Source organism: Parasteatoda tepidariorum, chromosome 10 (genome assembly GCF_982258835.1).
Source record: "Parasteatoda tepidariorum strain Cologne lab strain chromosome 10, Ptep-v5.0, whole genome shotgun sequence".
Classification (NCBI taxonomy): Eukaryota; Metazoa; Arthropoda; class Arachnida; order Araneae; family Theridiidae; genus Parasteatoda; species Parasteatoda tepidariorum.
The window spans coordinates 60,595,597-60,618,502 of NC_141764.1; the positions used below are offsets into that span (position 1 = coordinate 60,595,597).

At 33.1% G+C, this 22,906-nt stretch overlaps 5 protein-coding genes across 6 annotated transcripts; 4 read left to right on the forward strand and 1 right to left on the reverse strand.

The window, feature by feature from the left end:
• Nucleotides 1-1,481: 1,481 nt before the first annotated feature.
• On the forward strand, nucleotides 1,482-4,802 carry LOC122270958 (uncharacterized). 2 transcript variants are annotated; one of them, XM_087153936.1, is made up of 5 exons: nucleotides 1,482-3,685; nucleotides 3,784-3,831; nucleotides 3,910-3,993; nucleotides 4,079-4,177; nucleotides 4,357-4,802. In XM_087153936.1, exons 1-5 carry the CDS (start codon nucleotides 3,641-3,643, stop codon nucleotides 4,798-4,800), a joined length of 720 nt encoding a protein of 239 aa, XP_087010062.1. In that variant the 5' UTR covers nucleotides 1,482-3,640; the 3' UTR covers nucleotides 4,801-4,802. The 2 variants fall into 2 exon arrangements, with proteins under 2 accessions (XP_087010062.1, XP_087010063.1); XM_087153937.1 differs by lacking the exon at nucleotides 3,784-3,831.
• A 667-nt stretch (nucleotides 4,803-5,469) lies between these two features.
• On the forward strand, nucleotides 5,470-7,831 carry LOC107452960 (uncharacterized). The gene is made up of 3 exons (XM_087153939.1): nucleotides 5,470-5,734; nucleotides 7,157-7,203; nucleotides 7,292-7,831. Exons 1-3 carry the CDS (start codon nucleotides 5,470-5,472, stop codon nucleotides 7,610-7,612), a joined length of 633 nt encoding a protein of 210 aa, XP_087010065.1. The 3' UTR covers nucleotides 7,613-7,831.
• LOC107437164 (uncharacterized) lies at nucleotides 7,500-9,265 on the forward strand. The gene is given in 7 exon segments (XM_087153934.1): nucleotides 7,500-7,638; nucleotides 7,715-8,086; nucleotides 8,186-8,266; nucleotides 8,396-8,547; nucleotides 8,550-8,650; nucleotides 8,728-9,062; nucleotides 9,148-9,265. Coding segments are annotated over 7 exon segments (1,134 nt in total). The 5' UTR covers nucleotides 7,500-7,630; the 3' UTR covers nucleotides 9,233-9,265.
• A 578-nt stretch (nucleotides 9,266-9,843) lies between these two features.
• LOC107437165 (uncharacterized) lies at nucleotides 9,844-17,495 on the forward strand. The gene is made up of 3 exons (XM_087153938.1): nucleotides 9,844-9,925; nucleotides 10,010-10,301; nucleotides 10,382-17,495. The coding sequence occupies exons 1-3, from the start codon at nucleotides 9,845-9,847 to the stop codon at nucleotides 10,669-10,671; spliced, it is 663 nt and encodes a 220-aa protein (XP_087010064.1). The 5' UTR covers nucleotide 9,844; the 3' UTR covers nucleotides 10,672-17,495.
• Nucleotides 17,496-17,615: 120 nt separating this feature from the next.
• Nucleotides 17,616-19,400, reverse strand: LOC147802971 (uncharacterized). Its single transcript, XM_087153935.1, has 2 exons — nucleotides 19,092-19,400; nucleotides 17,616-18,506 (listed from the first exon to the last, which is right to left on the reverse strand). The coding sequence occupies exons 1-2, from the start codon at nucleotides 19,128-19,130 to the stop codon at nucleotides 17,706-17,708; spliced, it is 840 nt and encodes a 279-aa protein (XP_087010061.1). The 5' UTR covers nucleotides 19,131-19,400; the 3' UTR covers nucleotides 17,616-17,705.
• Between the last annotated feature and the right edge of the window lie 3,506 nt (nucleotides 19,401-22,906).

Below are 22,906 nucleotides of genomic sequence, written 5' to 3' on the forward strand. Positions count from 1 at the left end.
TGGGCTTGAAAAGCGGTTTCACCATGGACTCCATAAAACTGGGCAAAGAAGACTGGAGCGGTGATACTGGAGAACTGGGTGGAGAAATCTCAAGAGGTGATACTGGAGGCCAAATCAGAGTGTCAGAATTTTCCATCTCTGGTCCCATAGGCGTCAGAGACGATAGATCCAATTCAAAATCTAGTATGTCGTTCTCCATCATAATGTCTAGCTGGAAGGAACACGATCATATGCATTCGAGCCCTTTTATACCCTAGTGTCGTGCTCAGTTGGTATGCGCAATGGGTGACCTAGAAACGGTTAGAACTTTAAACGCTAAAAAAAAGAATAAATTATTTTTAATCATGTTTGGTATGTGTTGAGTTTTGCTGTATCATTTTAGGGTTAAAGTGTCATGTTTGGGATTGCGGTGAATTTTATTTATTGGGGGTTGTATTGTATCGTGTTTAGGGATTGTGTTAAATTGAACTGTATTTTTTGGTGTTTGTATTGTATCGTGTTTGCGGTGCATTTTGTTTAGGGCATGTGTGATGTCGTGTTTTTGGCATGTATTACATTTTGTTGGGTTGGGGTATCGTGTTTGGGGCTGGTGTTAAATTTTGTTTGGGAATTGTGTGGAAAAAAATTTTTTTTTTTTAAAATGCTTTTAGGGATTATACAAATTGAATTGAACCCACTGCGCATGCATAGCTACAATAGAATCGTACTGCGCATGTTTTTTTTTGTGCTGTAATATTTCGGGTTGCATCCACGGCAGGGGTGCACCTCTGCATGTGGTGTGTAAATATAAACTCTGTGTTGTAAATATAAAAAAGATTCATTCATTCAGAATATACTAAGTTTTTATTTACATTGACATCTAATCTTGGCACATTATACATTGTAAAAAAATGGGGAAACCCCCAATAGGAGGTTTCTCCATTTGTTTACCCTCTTTTTAAGGAAAAAGGGATTAAATTCACCCAAAACCTTTCAGTTAGACCATTATCATATTCAGATATTAGAAAAGCGATTAATCTTACACTACAGTTCGAATGGCAAAAACACTAAATAACTAACTCAAAAGTTCAAATCGAGGACAGCCCAATACTTTCAGATCCACGTATTTGATCTTTGAACCATCCAAAATTTTGGCCAGATGCTTGTTTCCCTTTATGGCAACATACGGTCTTTTTTGCTTCTGTAATTCTCGCAAAGTTCCGAGATGACAAAGCCCTCCATCATGGAATGCATATGTCCACCAAGTGCAGACAGTCCATGTATTTTGTCAAAGACACATTGAGCCATTTTTTTCCTCGTAATTTGATTTTGGCAGACTGGACAGTTTAAATTGATACGAACCGTACTTTGTGTAACGTCCAGGGAACGTAAATGCAAGTTCACGGCCCTCAAATATGCCGTTAACGCCACTGCGCAATAGGAGGTTTCCCCATTTTTTTTTACCCTATTTTTAAGGAAAAAGGGATTAAACCATTAAGGTGCCCGAATACCTTCGGGGACAAAATTTTTAAATTTTTTATTGAGAAACTTTTTATTAGAATTTATTTGTGTATTATAAAATAAAACATGATATAAATATAAAAAATTTTAAAAAATAATTTTTTTTTAAAATTTTGGGGGGTCAAAATTGGCCGAAAATTGACCTTTATTTAAAACAGCATAGCTTCATTACTAAATATTATTTTTTCATTTTTTTTCTTCTTTAAGACACTTATTAAAGCTCAACTACGGGAGTAGACTACTCCTGAGATATAATAATAATATTTAAATATTTTACAGCACATGTAACACTTTTCTAAAAAACAGCTATTGTTTATAAAAATTTGTTGTAAAAAGAAAAATAATGGTTCAATCAACTAGTGAGTAGTCTATTTCCTAGACATGTGTATAAGAAACATCTATGCAAAATTTCAAGTTATTTGAACTAAAACATTTTGAGATATCATGTTTACAAATCAATAATTTAGCGTAAAAATTGGTTTTGAGAAAAACAAGAAAAAAGACTTAATTATCATTTCATCAATATTTAATCTATAATATAGCTGTATATGCTAGTGTAATAACATGAACCAACCTTTCATATTTCTAAAACCAATGCATTTTATTCAGTAAATGCTTTGAAAATTTTTTAATCTTCATTTATAATTGCATAATATAACAGAAATATTGTATTTCCATATACCGTTAGTAAGTGTACTAGCATACATTTACCATAATGTCTATAATTTTACTTAAAATTAATTTTTTTAATTGATATAGTTAGGAAATGTTCAGATCTTAATATAATTTATCTTTCAAACATAATTCTAAGCAGTTCAGATCAGTATTACATTTCGCTCCAAAACAATCATTTTTTTTTCTTGTGATAATAGGAAATAAATTTCATTTTACATATAGATTGTTGATAAAGTTATCTAGAGAGGAAACTTTAGGAAAATTAACTGCAATTTCATAATATTTTAGTATATTTTTATGAGTAATAGCCGTAATATATGCGGCAGCGTGACGTCACGGGGAACGCCAAGGGGTTAGGCATGACCCCCCCCCCCTGTGGCGTTGCCTCTCCCCTTGTCGTGTGACGTAGGTAGTGACGTCACAATGAGAGAAAGTTATTTGCTGCTTATTTCTTCTCCCATTGATATCGAAACTATGTCTGCAACGTTTCGGTGCGCTTTTTTCTGCCCCATGTATTTCAGTGTTATATTTCGTTTACAGGATGGCAACCTGATATGTAAGACAGTCGTGGCGCCATCTATGAGTGAAATAAAGGAGCAGAAGAATAGTGTTAATTTGTTTTGAGAAAATGATATATTTATAAATAAAATTTTTTCTGTCAGATATTAAATAATACTTTAATTAAATAATGATTCGTTATACATTAGATAATACTTAATTTTTATTGAAATATATTAAAAATGATATCAATCTTAATATTATTATTAAAATTATTACAATGATTAGTGATGGGTTTTTAGAAAATCATATTGAAATTAAATTTTTTCTGTATTATATTAAATAATACTTTAAATAATTTTTCCTTTTTGTTTTAAATTAGATAATATTTAATTTTTATTAAAATGCATGGAATTTTTTAAAAATAATATCTATATTAAAATTATTACTATTATCAAAAATAATAATAAATTTGTATTTCGTCTTTAACTGGGATCGAACACCCGTATTTAAAAACTATCGTTGGGATAGTTGTTTCTGACACTTAGACAACTACCCCAACGATGGTTAATAATGTTTGCGTAAATACGTTTAGCATTCAAACTCTGAACATGTGTTCAAGAGAAAGCATAACGGCGATTACGATTAAATTTCATCCTTACCTGTCTTTACTTCAATCTTATCGTTATTACTATTTTCTCCGGCTGGCAACATGTAGTTATCAGCCACGTGTGGAGACGAATCATGCCGTCGGTTGGGGATACTGGTTTGGGGGATTTGACGTCACTGCGGATACTGTGATGTCATCCTACCAAGCGCTGACAAGATAAGGCTCGTTCCATAGTAAGTACCTTAGACAAGCGTACAGGTTAGAAGTTAGTTGGAATATATTTTCCGTGCGTGTCGGATGTGTTAGTTAACATTTTTTTCTGTGTAATTTATCACGTGGTGAATTACTAAAATTAATATGGCAAAAAGACAGAGATCTGACAGTTTCTCATCAGAAAGCAATGTAAGTAAATTTATTTTTATTTATTAACACATTTTTTAATATAAACCTTTTTATATATCTATATATATATATATATAAATATATTTTCTTTTTTTAAGACGCTTTTCGCAGATTCCGAAATTGTTATGAGGGACTCTGATGATGAGGTAATTAAAAAAAATGAGTATATCGATTTATATATTTTTATGTTAGAAATGAGTACATGATTTTTTATTTTTTAATAGTTGTTTGTAGACGCTGATGACTGGTCATCTAGAACGCTATTTAAAGATGACGATATTACTCTAAGTGATAGCGATGATTATTTGGTGTGTATTTTTAAAAGTTGTTTTAAATCTATTATAATTTTTTCTTATATAGTTTAAAAAGAATTTATTATTATTTCTATATTAGTTCAGGGGTAATCTTACGCAAAGTTTCTTGGATGCCTCGCAAGAAATTCAACGAATTGATACTTTTGACGATGTTGAACAACATGGGTCTGGGTTACAAGTAAATATTTTTTTAACTAGATTTAAATGCTTATTCTTGTATACATTTATTTATTATGTATTTTTTTAGAATAATCAATCACGAGTAGGAATCATTTTATTAAATGTATTTAATACTTTTTGTTACTTTATTTCAGATTAAGAAAAAAAATCATTGATTTTAAATTATTATTTTTTTAGTTGAATGATGCTATTGTATTAGAACAATTACACCAAAGGGAGAATCATCGATATCAAGCCAATGAAAAAATATATCGTGCACGCGTGGATGTTGAAAAATTGCCTCATAGTTTGAGAGATCGCCCCTTGATCGCTGCCAAAGAAGCGGTGAGAGATCTGTTTAGATTATTGATGGACAGAACTTTTTTAAATTTGAAATCCACCGACTTAGTCCGTTTTTGCATACAGGCCGACGGTCTTGATAAACCGATTTCTACCACCTTGATGCCTGTCTCCGAATTCACTTTGGAGAAGCTTTTGTCAATCCTTTTGAAGGTCCTGCAATCTAAGGATAAGATCAAGTTGGATAGTGGGTTTTTAGTGGACGTCATCACTGTAAGGAGGGATGTAGGAGCTGGACGTATCATGAGAGTGATTAATACAGAGGTCGACAGACTTCGCTAAAGATCAATAATCACCATAGATTTTGATGCTGAAGGACTTTGTTGCGCTAAGGCGATACTGATGGCTATAGCTCATGTTGATAACGATAAGAAAGCAATAAATGCCCTTCGTGATAGACGGCGCCCTACCCTATTAAATCGTGCGAGAAAGTTGCACGAAGATGCTGGAGTAGTAGTTGGACCATGCACGTATCGTGAGATAGGAATATTTGAAAGTCATCTGGATACGCAAATTGTGGTATTTTCCACAACGAACTCAAACAGGGTAAGTTTTATTTTATTTCTCGAAATCATATATTATTCTGCATCTATCGATGTTTTGTCACTTTGCTTTTGGATCATGTTAATTTGTATTTCTACTTAAACAAGATAATTTTTAAATAGTAATCTATTCCTTTTATCATTGGTACATTTTGTTAATCAGAAATTAATGAATAATGTTTTTCAAAATAACTGAAATCTTAAAGCCAGGAATCTAATTTTTCATTTAAACTGTAAGATATAAAATTATTTAAAATGTAATAAATACAAATAACATGTAACAATTTTTTATGATATATCTATTATCGTTACAAAAAACTAACAGTGAACGGAATTTTTATTTGATTAAAGTATTTTCTTCATTGTGTTCCAATTTTTTTCATATGTAGTTTTTTATTTATTAGATGTGATGTCATACAAAAGTGACATTCCCCGTAGGAGACGGATCAATTTATGGCTGCATGACGGCCACTATGAAGTAATTACATCACTCAAGGGGTTCTACGCATCTAACTTTTATTGTGAAGGGTGTGAGAAAGCCTATGATCATGAGGAAAACCACTATTGCGACACCATATGCCCTATTTGTCGAAAAAAGGAGTGTGTTCCATCCGCTAGTCCCAGAAGATGTCATGATTGCGATCGCCTATGTAGATCTGAAGAATGTTTTGTGTCTCATAAATAGGGTGACCAGACGACCCCGATTTCCGGGGATTGTCCCCGGCGATGACCTCGTGTCCCCGGTCGGTTTGCGTCCCCGGATTTGTCCCCGGTTATAAAATTGAAAAAATTTGTGTAAAATATTTGATAAAAATATGTTATATGTAATTTTTATTTTCTCAAAAATTTTCATACAAATTAATGTAGGCATTGAAAATTAAAGGTAAACTAGTTTTTAAAAACACAAAATAACTTATACTACAGAAATTTTGGAACACATAACTTTAATATCTAGTTATGTTTACATTTTTTACTATGCTGTACGCCAGACATGTTTATATAAGAAAAGAAGTTTAAAACAAGACGTAACATAATATTAGTTGCTGCTTTTAAAACAATTAATATCTTGGGTTACATAAACTGCCAATATTAGCTAATTTCCACTAAAAGCAACAACAATTACTACATTTCCGTTTTATTTTAGAAAAATAACTAAAACATTTTATAATCAGGTAAACACTTTATAAATATCTAACCAATAAAGTATAAAACCATTTTTTATGAAATTGTTATTATTATCACTTACGACTAATTAATTTTTATAAATTCTAATTATTCTACATTTTAAAAACCTCATAATTTGTTATCGTAATAGATATTTAGAATTTTTTTTATTTCTTTAAAATAGACGTCAATATGGCAACAGAAACAAATAAAAGAAAATGCCATTATTTGGATGATTAAGAAAAACGAGTTTCCATTTATTGAACCGAATCCTGATAATTCTTCCTAAGTAAAATGTACAATGTGTGGAGCAACCAACGTTTTCAGTTGGATGTGGAGGACGAACAGCTATAGCAGACATTCTTACGATTAAACACAAAGAAGCTTTGGCAACAAAAACGAAAACCGCCAAACAGTTTTTTCGTAAGCTGGAACCATCCAAAGAAGAGTTGTTTGACTTAGCAACATATGAAGGAACGCTTGCATTTCACACCATTCGTCACAACCAATCGTTTGAAGCATGGACTGTACTTCAAATTTACAGAAGAAATTTGTAGACAAGAAATTTTCTTGTGCCCGAACAAAATGCGAAGCTATCGCTGTCAATGTTTTTTCTCCGTGAGCATTTCTTGAATTGAAGAAAGATATACAGACTGTTTTCATTCTTCAGAAAAATACGGTGTTTAATAGTATAATTTTAAAAGCAATACAATTGTTTTGTTAACAGATTTTAAAATTGTGTAAAAATGTTATGATCACGATTTTAACGATATAATTTATATACTAAATTATAAAAAAAAAATTTAAACGAAAAAAAAAATATTTTTTAAGATAAATAATAAAAATTTTTTTCAATTTTTTCTGTCGATAAAATTGGGGGGGGGGTAGAGATGAGTGTCCCCGGAATTGCCCGAAAAAATCTGGTCACCCTACTCATAAAGCAAAAGAGAACCGGCAAAAGTTTTCAATTTGTGATAAAGTACGCTATTTTTATGTTTTATTGTTGTTATATTAGTTTTGGAAATCGTACTAATACAATACTTACATTTTATTCAATTTTATTTCAGCCATACCAATGCCCTCACTGTTCAAAGGTAATTTTGAGGAAGATATGTCCTCGTGAGCTCCATCGATGTGGAACATCGAAGTGTGGATCCTGCGGCAATTTTGTGACGAGTACTCATCTATGTTACTTGCGCAAAGTTGATGCGAAGAGGCCCTCAGAGAAAATAATTTACTTCGACTTCGAGACAGACCAGACCTCAGGAGAGCATGTCGTTAACTACGCGGTAGCACAATACTTTAACGGAGATGAGAGAATTTTTAAAGGCTACTCAGCATTGCAGGAGTTTTGTTCGTGGCTATTCTCACCTCAGCACAAAAATTAAACGGCGATAGCCCACAATATGAAAGGGTAAAATGAATTTTCTTTTTTAAATTTTTTATTCGTTTTAAAAATAGAAAACTTATTTAATTTTACTTTTGTCTAGGTTTGATGGCCAATTTATTATGGCATGGTTATTAGAACAGGGATTAACACCCGATGTCATCCCAAATGGAGCTAAAGTGATGAGTATTCGTCACTCTACTTTGAGCATCAATGTCATAGATTCAATCAATTTCCTCCCAATGAGTCTTTCTAGATTACCATCTTGCTTCGGCCTTACGGAGCTTAAAAAAGGATATTTTCCTCATCTATTTAATAGAGCGGAAAATCAAACATATGTGGGTCCTTTTCCTGATTCATCATTCTTTTGCCCTGATACGATGGCTAGTAAAGGCAAGGCCGAGTTTCTGATCTGGCATGAGAAAAATAAAGATAAAGAGTTCGATTTTCAAAAGGAGATGTTGGAGTATTGTAGGTAATTAGTTGTTTTTAATATTTGCCAATTTTTTTTTTTTATTACTGGATTTTTTATGTTTTTGATGTAATGAAAAAACGTATTTTGTTTTATGTTTAGATCTGATGTGGATATTTTGAGGAGAAGTTGTTCAATGTTTAGAGAAGAGATGATTAAAATATCTGGTGTAGACCCATTCTGGTAAGTTTCTAATAGTTCATTTTACTATTCTTTACTATAATTTTTAATGGTACTGTAATAATGTCTATATTAATTTTCATTCCATACTATAATTTAGTTCAAACGAGTGATTCTCACTTTTTCTTCCAGTTATATAACTATTGCGTCATGCTGCATGGCTGTCTACAGGAGCAGACATTTACAAGCAAATACAATTGCGATGGTTCCTGTTAATGGATACATAAACAACACCAATTATAGCTCTGATGCAATTAGGTGGTAAGATTTTGTAGCTGCTGAGGAATAACAATTGAACACGCTTTAAATGGAAGTGGGGAAATAAAGATTGGAGGCGTGTCTGTTGATGGATTTTGCAGACAAACCAATACCATATACCAATTTCACGTGAGTTTATTATAATGCATGATTACTTTTATTGCATATCATGATTGTCTTATTAAATATTTATGGTTTTTTAACAGGGTTGTTTTTATCATGGATGTGCAGACTGCTATGAAGGAGATACCATACACCCTCTTAAGAAACTTCCTATGGCAACTTTACTGGCCAAAACTAAGGGCACTACCGATAAATTTAGGGCATCAGGATACGAAGTTATTGAGTTATGGGAACACAGATTCAAATCCATGATGAAAGAAAATAAAGATCTCAGGGTATTATTCGTAGAGAATCATGAAGTTCAGGAAAGACTGAACCCTCGGGACTCTTTCTTCGGTGGCAGGACAAATGCTATAAAACTATTTTATGAAGGCGAAGCCAAATATGTGGATTTCACATCATTATATTATATCCATGGGTGAATATAAGCTTTTCTTATTTTTTCAATTATAGATTGAAATTTATATTAAAGTAATTATATTTTTAACATACTAATTTTACAGGTCAGCAAATACTGCAAGTATCCAGTCGGCCACCCAGAAATCATTACTTCTAATTTCCAGGATGTATCCATTTATTTTGGAATAGTAAAGTGTAAAGTTGTCCCCCCACGAGGTCTCTTTTTGCCTGTGCTTCCCTACAGATGCAACGGAAAACTAATGTTTCCGGTCTGTAGGACTTGTGAGCCTGTCTCAGTTGCGTTGCCACCACGAAGACGAGGAGCGCTCTCTAATAGGTACATGGGTAACTGAGGAAGTAAAATTAGCTGTGGATAAAGGTTATCGGGTTGAAAAAGTAAGTATCATGAGACATTTTTGTTGCTCATTTTGATAAGCTAAATTTTTATATTTGTTAATTTTCTATTTTTATTACAGATTTACGAAGTTTGTCACTTCAATGAGAGCTCCGATAAACTTTTCCGCTCTTATATTGATCTCTTTTTGAAAATTAAACAAGAGAGCAGCTGTTGGCCAAGAGATTGTAATTCAGAGGAAGAAAGAGAGCGATATTTAAAAGATTATGAAGAAATAGAAGGAATTTTATTAGATCCCGAGAAAATTAAGATGAATCCTGGTCTTAGACAAATTTCAAAATTGTTTTTGAATAGTTTTTGGGGAAAGTGAGTAATAGTTCATTTTTTGTACTTTGATATTATTTTACGTAATACTTATTTTATAATTTTTCATTTTTAGATTCGGTATGAACCTATCCAAAACTCAGCTGACCTACGTTCACGATCTTCCAAAATTTAATAAGATATTGGCTGATTCGACCAAGAAGGTATATTGTATTTTAAATCAAAAGAGATAAATTTCATAGTTTCTTTAAAAAATTAATTTTTTTTTTTTTTTGCTTCATTTATAGGTTAAAGATGTTTATTTCCCTACCCCAGAGATAGCTGCTTTGCAGTGGCAATCCCACAGGGAATTTATAGAGCAAGACACCACCACTAACATCTTTGTTGCGACATTTACAACAGCCTGGGCACGACTTAAGTTGTACCAAGAAATGGATAGGTTAGGAGAAGATGTGTTATATCACGACACAGATTCAATTATTTACGCCACTAATGGAGATAATGACCCACCTTTAGGAAATTTCTTAGGACAATTCACAGATGAGCTGGATGGTGATGTAATCACTACATTCGTGTCCGGTAAATATATAGTTAGTAAATATAACATTGAATTTGTATTTCTCTTTATGAGTTCATTTATTATTACTGTTCTTTTTTAGGCGGAGCAAAGAATTATGCCTACACTACTAGGGGCGGCAAAACGTGCTGTAAAGTAAGGGGTTTCTCATTGAATGCCAGAAACTCTGCGGTATTGAATTTTGAATCGGTAAAACACTTGGTTTGCTCTCTCGACCAAGATGCTACGATCCCTGTACATAACCCCTCAAAAATCACACGTGATCCAAAGAAAAGAAAGGTCATCAATAGAGAGGAGACTAAAAATTACCGGATGGTCTATAATAAACGTGTTATTCAGCCTGATCTATCCACCCTTCCATATGGTTTTTAAAGAGGACTAAGTGTATAGTGGAGGCGACCCACTTAGTAAAAAGCAGTGGAGGCTATACCCACTTAGAAAAAAGCAGTGGCGACGTCCACTTTAATAACCGCGGAGTGCCAAAAGGAGAAGGGTCCTCGTCCCGCACTCTGGATGGTTACTTCAAACCAACCGATGTCTCCTTATCTTTCAAATTTACGTTAATTTAATTTTAGAAAAATATTTGTGAATTTAATTTTAAAAAATAATAATAATCCTTAAAATAGTATTAAGCTTAATGGATAAGTACACCTATGTTGATTAAAATGTAAAAAAAAAAAATAATAACTAAACAAAAGAAACTTTTCATTTTAAATTCGTTTATTACAAAAAAAAATTATAACATAAAAAATTTACAAATAATATTTAATATTTCAGCCATCTATTTTTTCTAGCGAAGAATAATGGTGAATCAACTACAGAAGGTGAGTCATTTAACATTTTTTTATTAATAACAAATTTTTCAGGTATTTTCATTTCTTTTACAGCCTCAAAAAATATTTTCTGTCCTTTGGGTTGTTTCTTTTCATTTCTCAGAAGATTATTTATCAAATGAGTGATGTTGGTTCCCGGCAGAAGTTTCTGTTTATACATAATTTCTCCTGTTTCAGTCCACGTTAACTGTTGTTTATTTGATTGCAAGAATAGTAAAAGGTCTTTAGCTTGTTCTTTTTGACGCATAGGTACGATGTTCATTAATTGCGTTTCTATTAAACTATCACTTTCTGTCGTTTTTTCTTCTTTAATTTCTTTGTCATTTTCTTCCATTTGATTTTCTTCCACTGCTGGAGTTGATTCGATTTTATTTTCCCAAAAAGTAGGAAATTTGATATACTTTTGTAAAATTTGCAGATATAACACTGCTTTTTCATTTTCGGAAATATTTTGATTTTTTAAAATATCGTTCGTTTGCCTGTCCAACTCTGATAAGTATTCTCCAGTATTCGTTTGTAATCTATCTTCTGGTACTAAGATAAATTTTTTACCGTGCTCCATTAATTAAAGTTGTTAAAGCTGTAATGGCAGCCGGTATTAAAAAACTTAAAAAACCGTCACCTCGTTGTACGAGAACTGCTCTTTTACGAAACAGAGGTACTTTCTTATCTGCAATTCTTCGTAAACTTGTTTTAAAAGGTGAAAGTTTCTTCTTTTGGTGTTTACTCAGAGGAATGTTACCTTTAATTAAATTAAGAACGCATTCACAAATATGTTTGATTGATTTAGCTGGGCAGTGCTTTAAAAATTTCCGCTTCGATTTTGATTTAGCCACAGCTTTTAAGACCTCGAGACAACAGTGTTTACTGTCTGACATTCTATTCACATTTGATTGTTCCATTACTTGTGAGATTTAATTTATACCAATAGCCGAATGAGTGCGCTTTGATGAAGGCACAGTGATTTCTGTTAAAGTGTCTAAAATTACAGTTAACACGAAACGGAGTCAAATCATTTATTTTCGGACACCCTAGAGTTTCCAAGTTCACACAATGACGATTCGTGAAACTTTGAATAAATTTTGTCTTTTCGACTCCTTTTATAAAAATCTTTTCATAATTCTGAAATATCTCTTCTAAAATATAATATAATGTTATGTATGAGAATTCTCCAAAACTCCAATCATATCCATGTGTATTATTTTTTATCCAAAAATATTGTCTTTTCTCATACTTTCTTAGCTTTATAAAGCTAAACGGTGGTTGAAATGTCCAATGATTTAACTCTTCGCTATTTATATCGAAAACAGCAAGTTCTTTTAAAATACATCTGTTTTTATCAAATATAAACCCTTCGAAATCTAGAACGATACTACTCATCTTCTCCAAGGTTAATGGGTAAATGACTACCTTGGCAGGTACGCGATCATTTTATTATTCGGTAATATTCCAGTGCGCAGGCGCATATTATCATCAGTATCTGGTTTTAAATCGACTAACAAGTAACCAAAGGGTTTCGAAGTTGCGTCTTGATACACTTCTTGGAAAAATTTCACTTTTGTAGGATAGAGTTGTCTGCCTAAATGCGTGATTTGACTTTGATCACGAGGATTTTTGAAAAGTATAAGATAATGAGCATTTAGAGATATTTCTCGCATCTCTTTACCTTTATGGAATATGTTCTGAACTATAAAAATGACGGAGACATTTCGATGATGGCTATGCTTTGTAAACAAATGCGTCAATTTGGAATTACTCCCCAATTCAGACATGAGATCATCGAGAATAATTAATGCATTTGAAATAGTATTTAAATCAGAAGGAACGCCCTCATGAAATGTCACATTCGGTATTGTTTAAAACATAGCTTGATACGCTCCATAACACCAAATAACCGATTTTGGTAAAGGTTCAATAATTTTAGATTCAATTATTTTATTGCAGAGCTGACTTTTTCCACATCCTGTTGGACCAGCCAAAATGCATGTGAACGAATGCCTAAGTTTAGGGAACTCCATAATTTATAAAGAAGAATGAATAAACGAAAATATTTATTAAAATTAAATAACGCAAATAACGGTACGTAAAGAAAAACACAAAATAAATTATCACAACATTTTTAAAAAAAATAATAATTTTATTGTTTGAAAGCAAAACGTACACCAAATTTCTTTTTAACAAATTGATACATGACGAAATCATTTTTTCGATTTACATTGAGATTTTTTATAATGGATAACATAGATATATCACGACAACGATTATAAATAAAGAAAATACAATAGGCTCCACACACATTGGATGTGAGTGATTGAAAAGTTATAGAATTCCAACATGAATTAGAAATGTTAAATAATTTATACACATCAAGTCCATAGAAATCAGGAGAATGTCCATAGGAATCGAAAAATTCAAGCGTTTTTCCTTCAGTCATGTAGAGGGCTAACCAATGAGATCCTGGTCGAGTTGAGTCAATCAGTGTTGACGATAATAGCTTCCTTTTCTTTCAATAAGGGTATCCTGTCTCTTGCATAAACACCTTTGAACCTGAATGCTGTTATAGGATCTTGCGATAAAATTTCGTAAATTTTTTTTCCGTCCATTATTAATTCCCAAAATCATATATAATGTCTCTTGATTTATTAATTTCAATAACGTTCTCAAATTCTGCAAATACAATAACACAGACTGTTTTTTCTAACGGTGTCTCAAATTTCATTTCAATGCGTAAATTACTATGCTTTATTAAATTGAAATGATCACCATCACATAAATCTGGTGATAAGTCAAAAGCATATAGAGTGTAACCATCACAAAATTCTTCTCTGGAAATAAAGTTACCTTTATCACTTCTCATATGCTCAGTGCTCATGAATAAATTTTGATAAGCTCTTATATATTGTTTTTGTGAAAAGTTGAGTTCCAATGGATTATGGGGGACTGGTTGACCATCTACGTAGACGGCGATAAAATTTAAATTGAAATGTTTAAAATCAAAAGGATTTTTTTCAAATGTTCCATGAAATGCATCATTTTCGACACATCCTATGATAAGTCGTTTAGGAATTTGTCCCACAAATACATTGTCTTGCACAAATGACATGTTTCCTTTAGGAATGGAATACACTTTACAGAGCACTCGATTGATAGGATATTTTGCAGTATCTTTTTCTAATGCTTTTGCGTGTCCTAGAATAACTCCGGGACTTACACGTACTTTTCTAACTAAAAGCGAAATTCTATCTAATACAACTTTATATCCCGACTTTCCTATTAGACAAAACTCGGGTTTACTACGATTTAATTTAATTTTTATATCAACCATGTTTAATAATAATCTGTTTTGATGAAACAAATCACTATGAATACAACCAATCATATCCACAGTTGCACTTAGCTTGAAATAATCTGATCTTTTTCTAAGACCATCGTTTGAATCTTTATAATAAAGTTCGGCCGTCAATTGGGAGGTTTTACTGTCATAACCATGATTTAAAAGTGTTTCAATGTAAGATGGATAAGGATAAGTATTGCTGGAATTAGATATGATGCGGTCGTTTAAAGAAACATCCACTTGAGAAAATAAGGAGTGTAAAAATAAATTTACTGGACCAATTTTATCATCAGCTGTTAAATTGGTATTATCATTTTTTAAAATTTTTGCTTGTACGTGAAGCTGAGTTTGGCTTAGATCAATAAATTCATCACCAGAACCAGATATATGAAATTCAACGGGTCCACCATCAAACACGTTCGATAATGGGTGAAATTCAACCCACTGTCCACTTTGTATAACTGTTTGCGTGCCGGGCATTTGAAACAATTCCAGTTCAGACTTCACACATTCCGGGGAGCCTTTTAAAAGAAACGTCATGATGAGTCGAAAATATCACGTCCTCTCACTTTCTGTTTCTTTGATGAAATGATCTTTTTCTTAGTCTTGCGTTTTCTTTTATAGCGTCCACTGCCAATCATTGACTGTATTCTCCCAAGAGCTTTATTGGCCAGATTTTTACCCGACTCTTTTGCTCTATTTTTGGCTGATGTTTTCAAATCTTGGCCTGCTAGTACATCGGACATAACACGTGATCCTGTGACTAGTGCTTCTTTTCCAGCAGTTTTTGACCCGCGAACAATGTATGGTAGGGCTGCTCTAAATATACGTCTAAATATGCCGCCCAGACCATAACCTTTTTGATAAGACACACCTCGATAATAAGGTAAACCGTTTCCCGCTTGGGAAGCATAATGGTCCTCCAACTTCTTGGAACAGCAAACATAAGGTACTTTCATCTTGACTACTTATCTTGAAATGAAGCCTTTTTAAAAAACACTCAATATTTATAGTATTTGTCGCATTCGGAAATGCAGCACAACCATCACTTTACCTCTTTCAAACGGAACAAAATCTCCTGAATTCAGTCTGAGTTCGATTTGAATTGTTTGAAATGAATGTCTCGTTAAGGGTAAGTATTGAGGTCTATCATAATACTGACTGATAGTTTCACCATCATGTCCTTTTATTCGGACGATCCGCAGTAACGGAGCTTGTGTATCTCCGACAATTTGGGGTGAAATAAGATCTGTGTACACATAGAAAACTGAAAAATTAGACCATGCGTCAGCCACAAAGTCGCTTTTCTGGTTACCCGTAATGACTGCATCTCGTTGAAATCCTAACAATTCACCTAACTTCTCTAAATGAAGGCTGCAACCTTTAACGGCGTTAATTTTTACTCGTTTCGTAGCTTTATTGTAATTTATTGTAAACCGACTTGGATTTTTAGGTAAAGCAAGTTGTATAGCTGATACAATATCAAACATTGATTCATAACACCCCACATCAATTGTTTGCTTAACAGTCGATGCGATATTACCATTGCTAATCGTGTATCGAAAATAATTATTATTTTCATTTACGTTCAGCCAAGAATGCGGATAGATGATTTCAGATAGGCCTACTTCCCATTCACCTCTTAAATCCACTGGTATAGGTAATTGAGTTTTGAAATGAGAGATTTTATTATCAGGAAAGAATAGCGTTGAGCTATCAGAAGGTAACGTCACGTAGAAAGACATTTTTAAAAATGAACCTTTAACGAAAACGTTTCGCTATTTATACTTTATGAACATCCGTCACCCAATCATTAAATTTATCGGAATAACCTAGAAATTTAACAAAATATTGCATCTTTCCATTTATTTTTTTCTTCTTAATTATTTTTTCAACTGGATAAAATCCAGAATCGACTACTTTTTGTAATTTTTCTGCATAAAAGGTACCTTCGATTGATTCATTCATTAAATCTTTCAATTTATACACTATAGGATTTCGTGGAATTATTTTATCTATTACAAATAATTCTCGTGTCCAATTATTTTCATATCCTTTTTCAAAATGACGTTTGGACTTAGTAATGCGAACAGTGTCACCTATTTGAAAGACAGGCTTATCATTATTCACCTTATCACTATATAAATTATTCCATACTTCTTTTTGATTATCGATATTCACTGAGGCTGGTTCCATTTTTATACTTCTGTGTTTGGTATGATTATAACTATCGATTAATTTAGAAATAACGTCAATATATTTTTTCGTATTATATTCTGTAAAGTATTTCCAAATCTTCATTTTTAAAGTGCGGTTAAACCTCTCAACAATACTTGACTTAGTTTCATTATTCGTTGTAAAAAAATGAACTCCTAAATTTTTAAGATACTGCTGTATAAGTTTATTAGTGAATTCTGTTCCTTTATCTGATTGCAGTTTCTCAGGTTTTCTTTCTCTAAAAATAGTTTTTAAAGCAGGCAATACATTTTTGGCTGATTTGTCTTTAATAGGAATAGCCCAAGCATACTTTGAGAAACAGTCTATACAAGTTAATAAATATTTGAAGCCATTATTAAATTTCGCTAAAGATTGCATGTCAACTAAATCAATTTGAAATTGTTCATCTATACCTCCAACAATCACTCGATTCCGTTTAAATTTATGTTTCACAGGTTTATGCAAAGTATAAGAATCTTTAGTCTCTAACCATTTCTTAACGTCACTTTTCTTCACTTTACCTTTCACAGAATTATAAATAGCATTTACACCTCCAAAACTTCCTGGATGTTCAGGTTTCGTATAAACTGATGAAAGTAAATGATCCATAATCTATTTAAAAAAATTGTTTAGAAAATTTTAAAAAAATAACTAAAACTTTTTCTGCAAAGATTAAGAGATAAAATAAACTATCGTAAAAAACTTGCATATAATTATATTGGTAATTATATTACAACAAAAGTTCTTTAATGAACAAACTAAATACTTAACTTTTGAAATAATAAAATTTCAATTGCCTGCTGAAAAAAAAATTAACCAATCTGAAATAGAAAATTTCAATGCCTGCTGAAAGAAAAAGGAACCAACCTGAAATAGAAAATCTCAATGCCTGCTGAAAAAGAAATACTTAAAAACATTGAAAATAACAAAATTGGTACAACAACATTTTATTTAAGAATGGTAAATTAAAAATTAAAATTCATAAGTACAAAAATCTTTTCTTGCTGCATTTATGCAATCATCTAATTTAATATTTTTTTAAATATTGTTCGTTTAAAAAGTTTATTAATGAACAGCATGTTGTCACTAAGCTCTTTCTCGAAGTCCCTAACTAATCCCGTGACATTCATGTACATGCAAGATTCGTTAAAGTCTCTGACGGACACTAAGTCGCAGATCTCAACTTCTTCGTCAACAATCCTGACTGGCGGGCGAATTCCTTTCTTCTGTCCTATATATTTATATAAGACGATGGTGAGACACACATTCATGTCTTTTTCGGCTTCTTCATAGCGGGCATTCACAGGCTTCTCAACTGGGAGGCTCCTTTTTGACACAGTGCGGAAAGTTCCCAAGACACTCCTAGACTTGAACTTAAGGGCAATGTAGCTAGAGATAACGTCATCTTGGACTTTTCTAATGGCGTTCCACTGAGCAAAACTAATGTCTAACGGAAACTTGTAGACGCGCCCGCTTCTGCACTTGTGCTCATGGGTGAGCGTGTACTTGCCGTCGTCTGCCATGAGCAAATAAAACTCTCTCTTGTCATATTCATTGACATTCTCAAGAGCAAGATTGATCTCCACGATGTCGAAAATGGAGGTGGGAGGGCCATGCTTGAAACATACAGTGAATTGTTCCGGCGTAAGAGTGAGCCCCACTGCCGAAGGATAGTAGTCGTCTCCGTAACGGTTAAACTTTCTAACATGAATCGCTGTCTTTTCCTTGAAGGTACTCGATAGAACAAAGAAGTTGTCACCAATCGGATAGTAATGTTGAGGATAAGCTCCCTCTTGGAATTGTCCTTTTCTCTTTGTCACGGTCTAAATAAAAGAAGGGGAAAATATTTTTGAGTCAACAGGTACAACAAACATAAAATTTTTTAAAAAAATAAATAGATCAGTAATAATAGTTAATTTTACTATCAAGATTAATTTAATAAATAAGTTCTTTTAACTATTGAGGTTTCAATACATAAAGTATAAAAATCTACTTGATAACCATTTTCAAGATCACGTCGTTTCAACAACCACGTTGCTCAAAAATATCTCAAATTGATAAATGTAACCATTTAAAGAAATAATTTCAATCTCATAAAAATAAATCCAGGCTCACGTGACGCAGCAAGTTTTTAATACACAAAGTATAAAAATCTACTTGATAACTAATTTCAATATTTCAACAACCACGTTGCGTAAACTATCTCAAATTCATAAATGTAACCATTTACAGAAATAATTTCGATCTCATTGAAAGTAATCCAGGATCTCGTGGATGCCACGTTGTATTTAAAAATAATCTTTAATGATAAAAGAATACTGTTAACAATAAGATGCTACCGGAAAAAATATTCATTAACATACAAAACAAAATCTTTTATAAAGAGTATAATATAAAATAGTACTTACTTCTATTTCAGCATGTTTCCTTTTCAGTGAAGTATCCATATCGATAATTTATTTAAGCTTGTAAAGCTAAAAGTAAACTTAAACAAAAAATATTTTAAAACTTAACGACTAAACATAAAGCGAGTAACGCTAACCACACTCTCCACTAAGTGGGTAACAGAAATGTACGTATGAAATGCATACACGAATCTATACTGGGTGTTGCCAAAAAACATGAAAAAAAATCATCACATAATAGTACAACCAATGAGAATATTTCATCCTATCACGTGAAACAGCCCGAGGGAAGGGAAGCGAATTCAATACCCCATACGTCACGCCCCAATACCCCAGTCATCCCTCATTAAATTCAACCACAGCATCATAGGCTCCAATTTTCAATGTTTTCAAACTTACAAACACATCTTTTGGAACTCGTTTCCAAATTACGCCATTTAAGGCCTCATTCTCTAGAAGACATATGGGCCTGTAGGCATCTAGTTGTATTAGATCTTTGTTTGGTTTTGCGAAATAAACTACTGTTGCTGATTTGATGTTTGGAAAATGGTTAAGCTCCAGACATTTATTGACCCAGTTAGTTAAGACTGTTGGGTCGGCATCAAAGACCCGTCCGGACCTGGTGCTTTTGTTGTTTTGAATAAGAATATACCTCGTTTTGCTCGACCCTAGGTTCTGTGTTGGTGTTGTTTTGTGTTCGAGGAGGCTGGTCTGGTATGTTTGCGTCTTTGTCTAAGAAGTGATGCTTTGTGAGGAAGGTCATTGCCTCTTGTTTTGTCGGTTGACTAATGTTAGGAATATGTAATTTAAGGTCGGTTGGCTTAAAGAGTTTATTATGGGCCATTTTAAACGCAGCCCCGTAGTTATGTGTTTGAGCATTACAGAATGTCTTGTTGATTTGTTTTTTGTAATTTTAATGTGGGGTCCTGACAGTTGTTGTATCTTTTACGTAAAGCTCTTAGTCTGTTCTTATCGATTTTAAGCTTACTATTAAACCATGCTGGCTTGGTTTGAGCCTTGGAGGTTTTTATCTTGTAGATCTGCTTTGAGATTTTGGTAACATTATTTATTAGTTTTTTGGGGTAATTATCTAATTCTGTTGCTGTTGCAGCTGCTTCGCATTCTTTGTTGAGACTGTATGCATTGTTTTTGATTAGTCGTGTGAATTTCTTATGGTTACCGAAGTTTGTTTTAAGTCTGTTGGTTGAATAGTATCTTGGTTTACGTTGAAAATGATGTATCTATGGTCACTCGCAGTATGTTCGTCACTTATGAACCAGTCATTGACTAAAGTAGCACCCTCGGGTTACCAATGGTAAAGTCCGGATTGCCTTGTGCATTGTTTGTATAAAAGGTAGAAAGGTTACTGTGTATATTTAGCCTGATCAGGTCGTGTTGGATCATATGGTCGATTATGATGTCGCCTCTACTGTCTGTATGTTTGTAACCCCACTGTATGGACCTGGCGTTGAGATCTGCACATAGTATCAGTGGATAGCCGATTATTTGATCTTGCCACTCATCCAGTGCTGCTGACAGGTCTGCGTGGGGTCTATCATATTGCGAGCCAATGAAAAGATTGCCTGATTGTGTTATGTTAGCAAAGACAGCTGTTTGGGTGTTCGGAAGAAAATTGAGTGGTATGCTTTTTGTGATTACCAGCTATGCCTCTTGATTTTTAGTGTGGTGCGTTCGCTATTGATTAGGATAGCCATGTAGACGGTTGTTTTGTTTAAATGGGTCCAGTAGAAAAGCTATTTCTATGTTGTTGTCCTGTATGAACCTGGCTGAGAGAGCAGTTGCTGCTCTGCAGTTGTTTGTTTATTTGTATGCATTTGATGAAATTGTTCATTTGTTGCGTGTTGTTTGCCATGATGTAAAACTAGTGCGAACTTGTGGTGTTTGGTTTTTATGGGTTTGCAAGTAGCTTAATGCAGATTTTGGGAGTGGGTGAACTTGTGTGCTATTTAGTGCTTTGGAGGATTATTAATGGGACATTAATTACTTGGAAGAAACTGTTATGAGTGACTGATCTTAGTCAATTAAGGATTGGAAATGATTAACTAACTAATGGGGCAATTAAGGTAATATGATGTAATAATAAGGGATTGTAATGGATCAGGATTAAATTGCCAGCAGCAGTAATCAGTAGTATTAAACTTGTTTAATACTAATTAACTTATTAATGAAACTAATTAATTAAAGTAGTTACTTACTTATTTAAGCAAACAAAATCATTGAAGACCACGAGAAGGGGAAAAAAATATTGCTATTATTAAAAATAAGAGTGAGTCAACATGTGGAGGCGTTCATCAGAGAGATTGGTACTATAGTGTGTTATTTAGTAATCGGACTGATGATGATTAATTGGTAATAGTAGGCCCTGATCTGGGAAGACAAAGTTAATTGATGAAGGATTAAATAAATAAAGAACAGTAATGAAGGAGTTATGATTTAGATGGATAAGAATTAGTGTGAGTTGATTGATAACGAATTTATTGAGGAGTGACCATTATGTCTTGATTACGGCCAGTAGCCATATTTTGCTTGTATATACGTTGGGCAGCGGTAATCGTTTGCCTTGTGATTTATGTCAAAAGGGTATCCAATCTCTATTCTGCTCGTTCCACCCATTGACGTAGCAGCAGTGAATAGGAGGATTTGGAGCATCTTAGAAATTCAGTTCGCAATTTCGAAAATCTGCTCTCTCTGATATTACTTTGCGGTGACGCAGTTTCCGTTGAGCCGCCGAAGAGTACTTCAAAAGAAACAAACTGTTTTCATTTATGATGAGGTCCTTTGATCCAGAACAATTCGATCTAGGAATCTGTCCAAAAATTTACTGTGGGAGATCCTGTTCACTTTACAACCTGTTCTATTTCCTTTGCGAGTCTGGTTGCAAGCAATGCAGCCATTGGTTCTAGTTTTGGGAGAGTCAGTTTCTATAATGGAGCAACACGACTCTTTGATGCGATAAGATGAACAGTGATTTTGTCATTGTACTTCACGCTAAGGTAAATTGCTGTTCCGTATGCTCTTTGGCTAACATCCGAAAATACATGAAGTGCCTTGGCATTATGTAGACTCGAGTCGAGAATCATTTTAGAAACTAGTAAGTTCGAAATGTTAGATAACTCAGACATTCACTGAACAAATTATTCCCAAATTTTGAATAATTATTTTAAACATTATTGGACATATATTTTAAACAATATTTATACAAGGATATATAATATTACTATTTAATTTTTTGCAAGAACCAGAAAATTCTATGCCTTCATTCAGCAGTTTTTCCTTTACCAATTCACAGATTTAATACCTTCGATTCTGAAATTATAAAAACTCTTCTTCGTAGGGATCATTGATACATGTTTGAAATATTTTATGAACCGTAACACACAGCATTATCATGAAATTCACTAGGCCTTATTAAGCCTCCTAGATCAAGACCACACAAATACTGCTTGATATCACCTGGAGCTTTTCGATGACTCTGAATGTTTGTCAATTTAGAGTTTTTTCTTTGCATTCATTGCAAGATTCTGAAACTACCCGTGCATTATATCCTCCAATGTACAATAATACTTTTTTATTATCATTACCGAGATCAATCATCTCAGAGGATAAACAACATCTAAAAAGGAATCAGGAAGAGGAATTTCATTCTCTTTTAGAGATTGCAAAAAGGACTTGATATTGAATGTTCCCATCTTTGCAGACTTTAAAGTCAATATACTAAGAAGTTTCAACTTTCTTTGAGATTCAAAAATTTGAGTGACTGAAACGTGATAGTTTCCACCACTCATCAGTCTGTACTG

What these genes read in the sequence shown, in the direction of transcription:
- LOC122270958 (XM_087153936.1), top strand. Translation starts at nt 3,641, where the DNA reads ATGGCAAAAAGACAGAGATCTGACAGTTTCTCATCAGAAAGCAAT. An exon ending in GTTTCTCATCAGAAAGCAAT is followed by an intron (nt 3,686 to 3,783) that starts GTAAGTAAATTT and finishes TCTTTTTTTAAG; the next exon opens with ACGCTTTTCGCAGATTCCGA. An exon ending in TGAGGGACTCTGATGATGAG is followed by an intron (nt 3,832 to 3,909) that starts GTAATTAAAAAA and finishes ATTTTTTAATAG; the next exon opens with TTGTTTGTAGACGCTGATGA.
- LOC107452960 (XM_087153939.1), top strand. Translation starts at nt 5,470, where the DNA reads ATGTCATACAAAAGTGACATTCCCCGTAGGAGACGGATCAATTTATGG. An exon ending in ATCTGAAGAATGTTTTGTGT is followed by an intron (nt 5,735 to 7,156) that starts CTCATAAATAGG and finishes CTGGTCACCCTA; the next exon opens with CTCATAAAGCAAAAGAGAAC. An exon ending in AGTTTTCAATTTGTGATAAA is followed by an intron (nt 7,204 to 7,291) that starts GTACGCTATTTT and finishes ATTTTATTTCAG; the next exon opens with CCATACCAATGCCCTCACTG.
- LOC107437165 (XM_087153938.1), top strand. Translation starts at nt 9,845, where the DNA reads ATGAACCTATCCAAAACTCAGCTGACCTACGTTCACGATCTTCCAAAA. An exon ending in TGGCTGATTCGACCAAGAAG is followed by an intron (nt 9,926 to 10,009) that starts GTATATTGTATT and finishes CTTCATTTATAG; the next exon opens with GTTAAAGATGTTTATTTCCC. An exon ending in AATCACTACATTCGTGTCCG is followed by an intron (nt 10,302 to 10,381) that starts GTAAATATATAG and finishes GTTCTTTTTTAG; the next exon opens with GCGGAGCAAAGAATTATGCC.
- LOC147802971 (XM_087153935.1), bottom strand. Translation starts at nt 19,130, where the DNA reads ATGGATACTTCACTGAAAAGGAAACATGCTGAAATAGAA. An exon ending in GGAAACATGCTGAAATAGAA is followed by an intron (nt 18,507 to 19,091) that starts GTAAGTACTATT and finishes TCTTTTATTTAG; the next exon opens with ACCGTGACAAAGAGAAAAGG.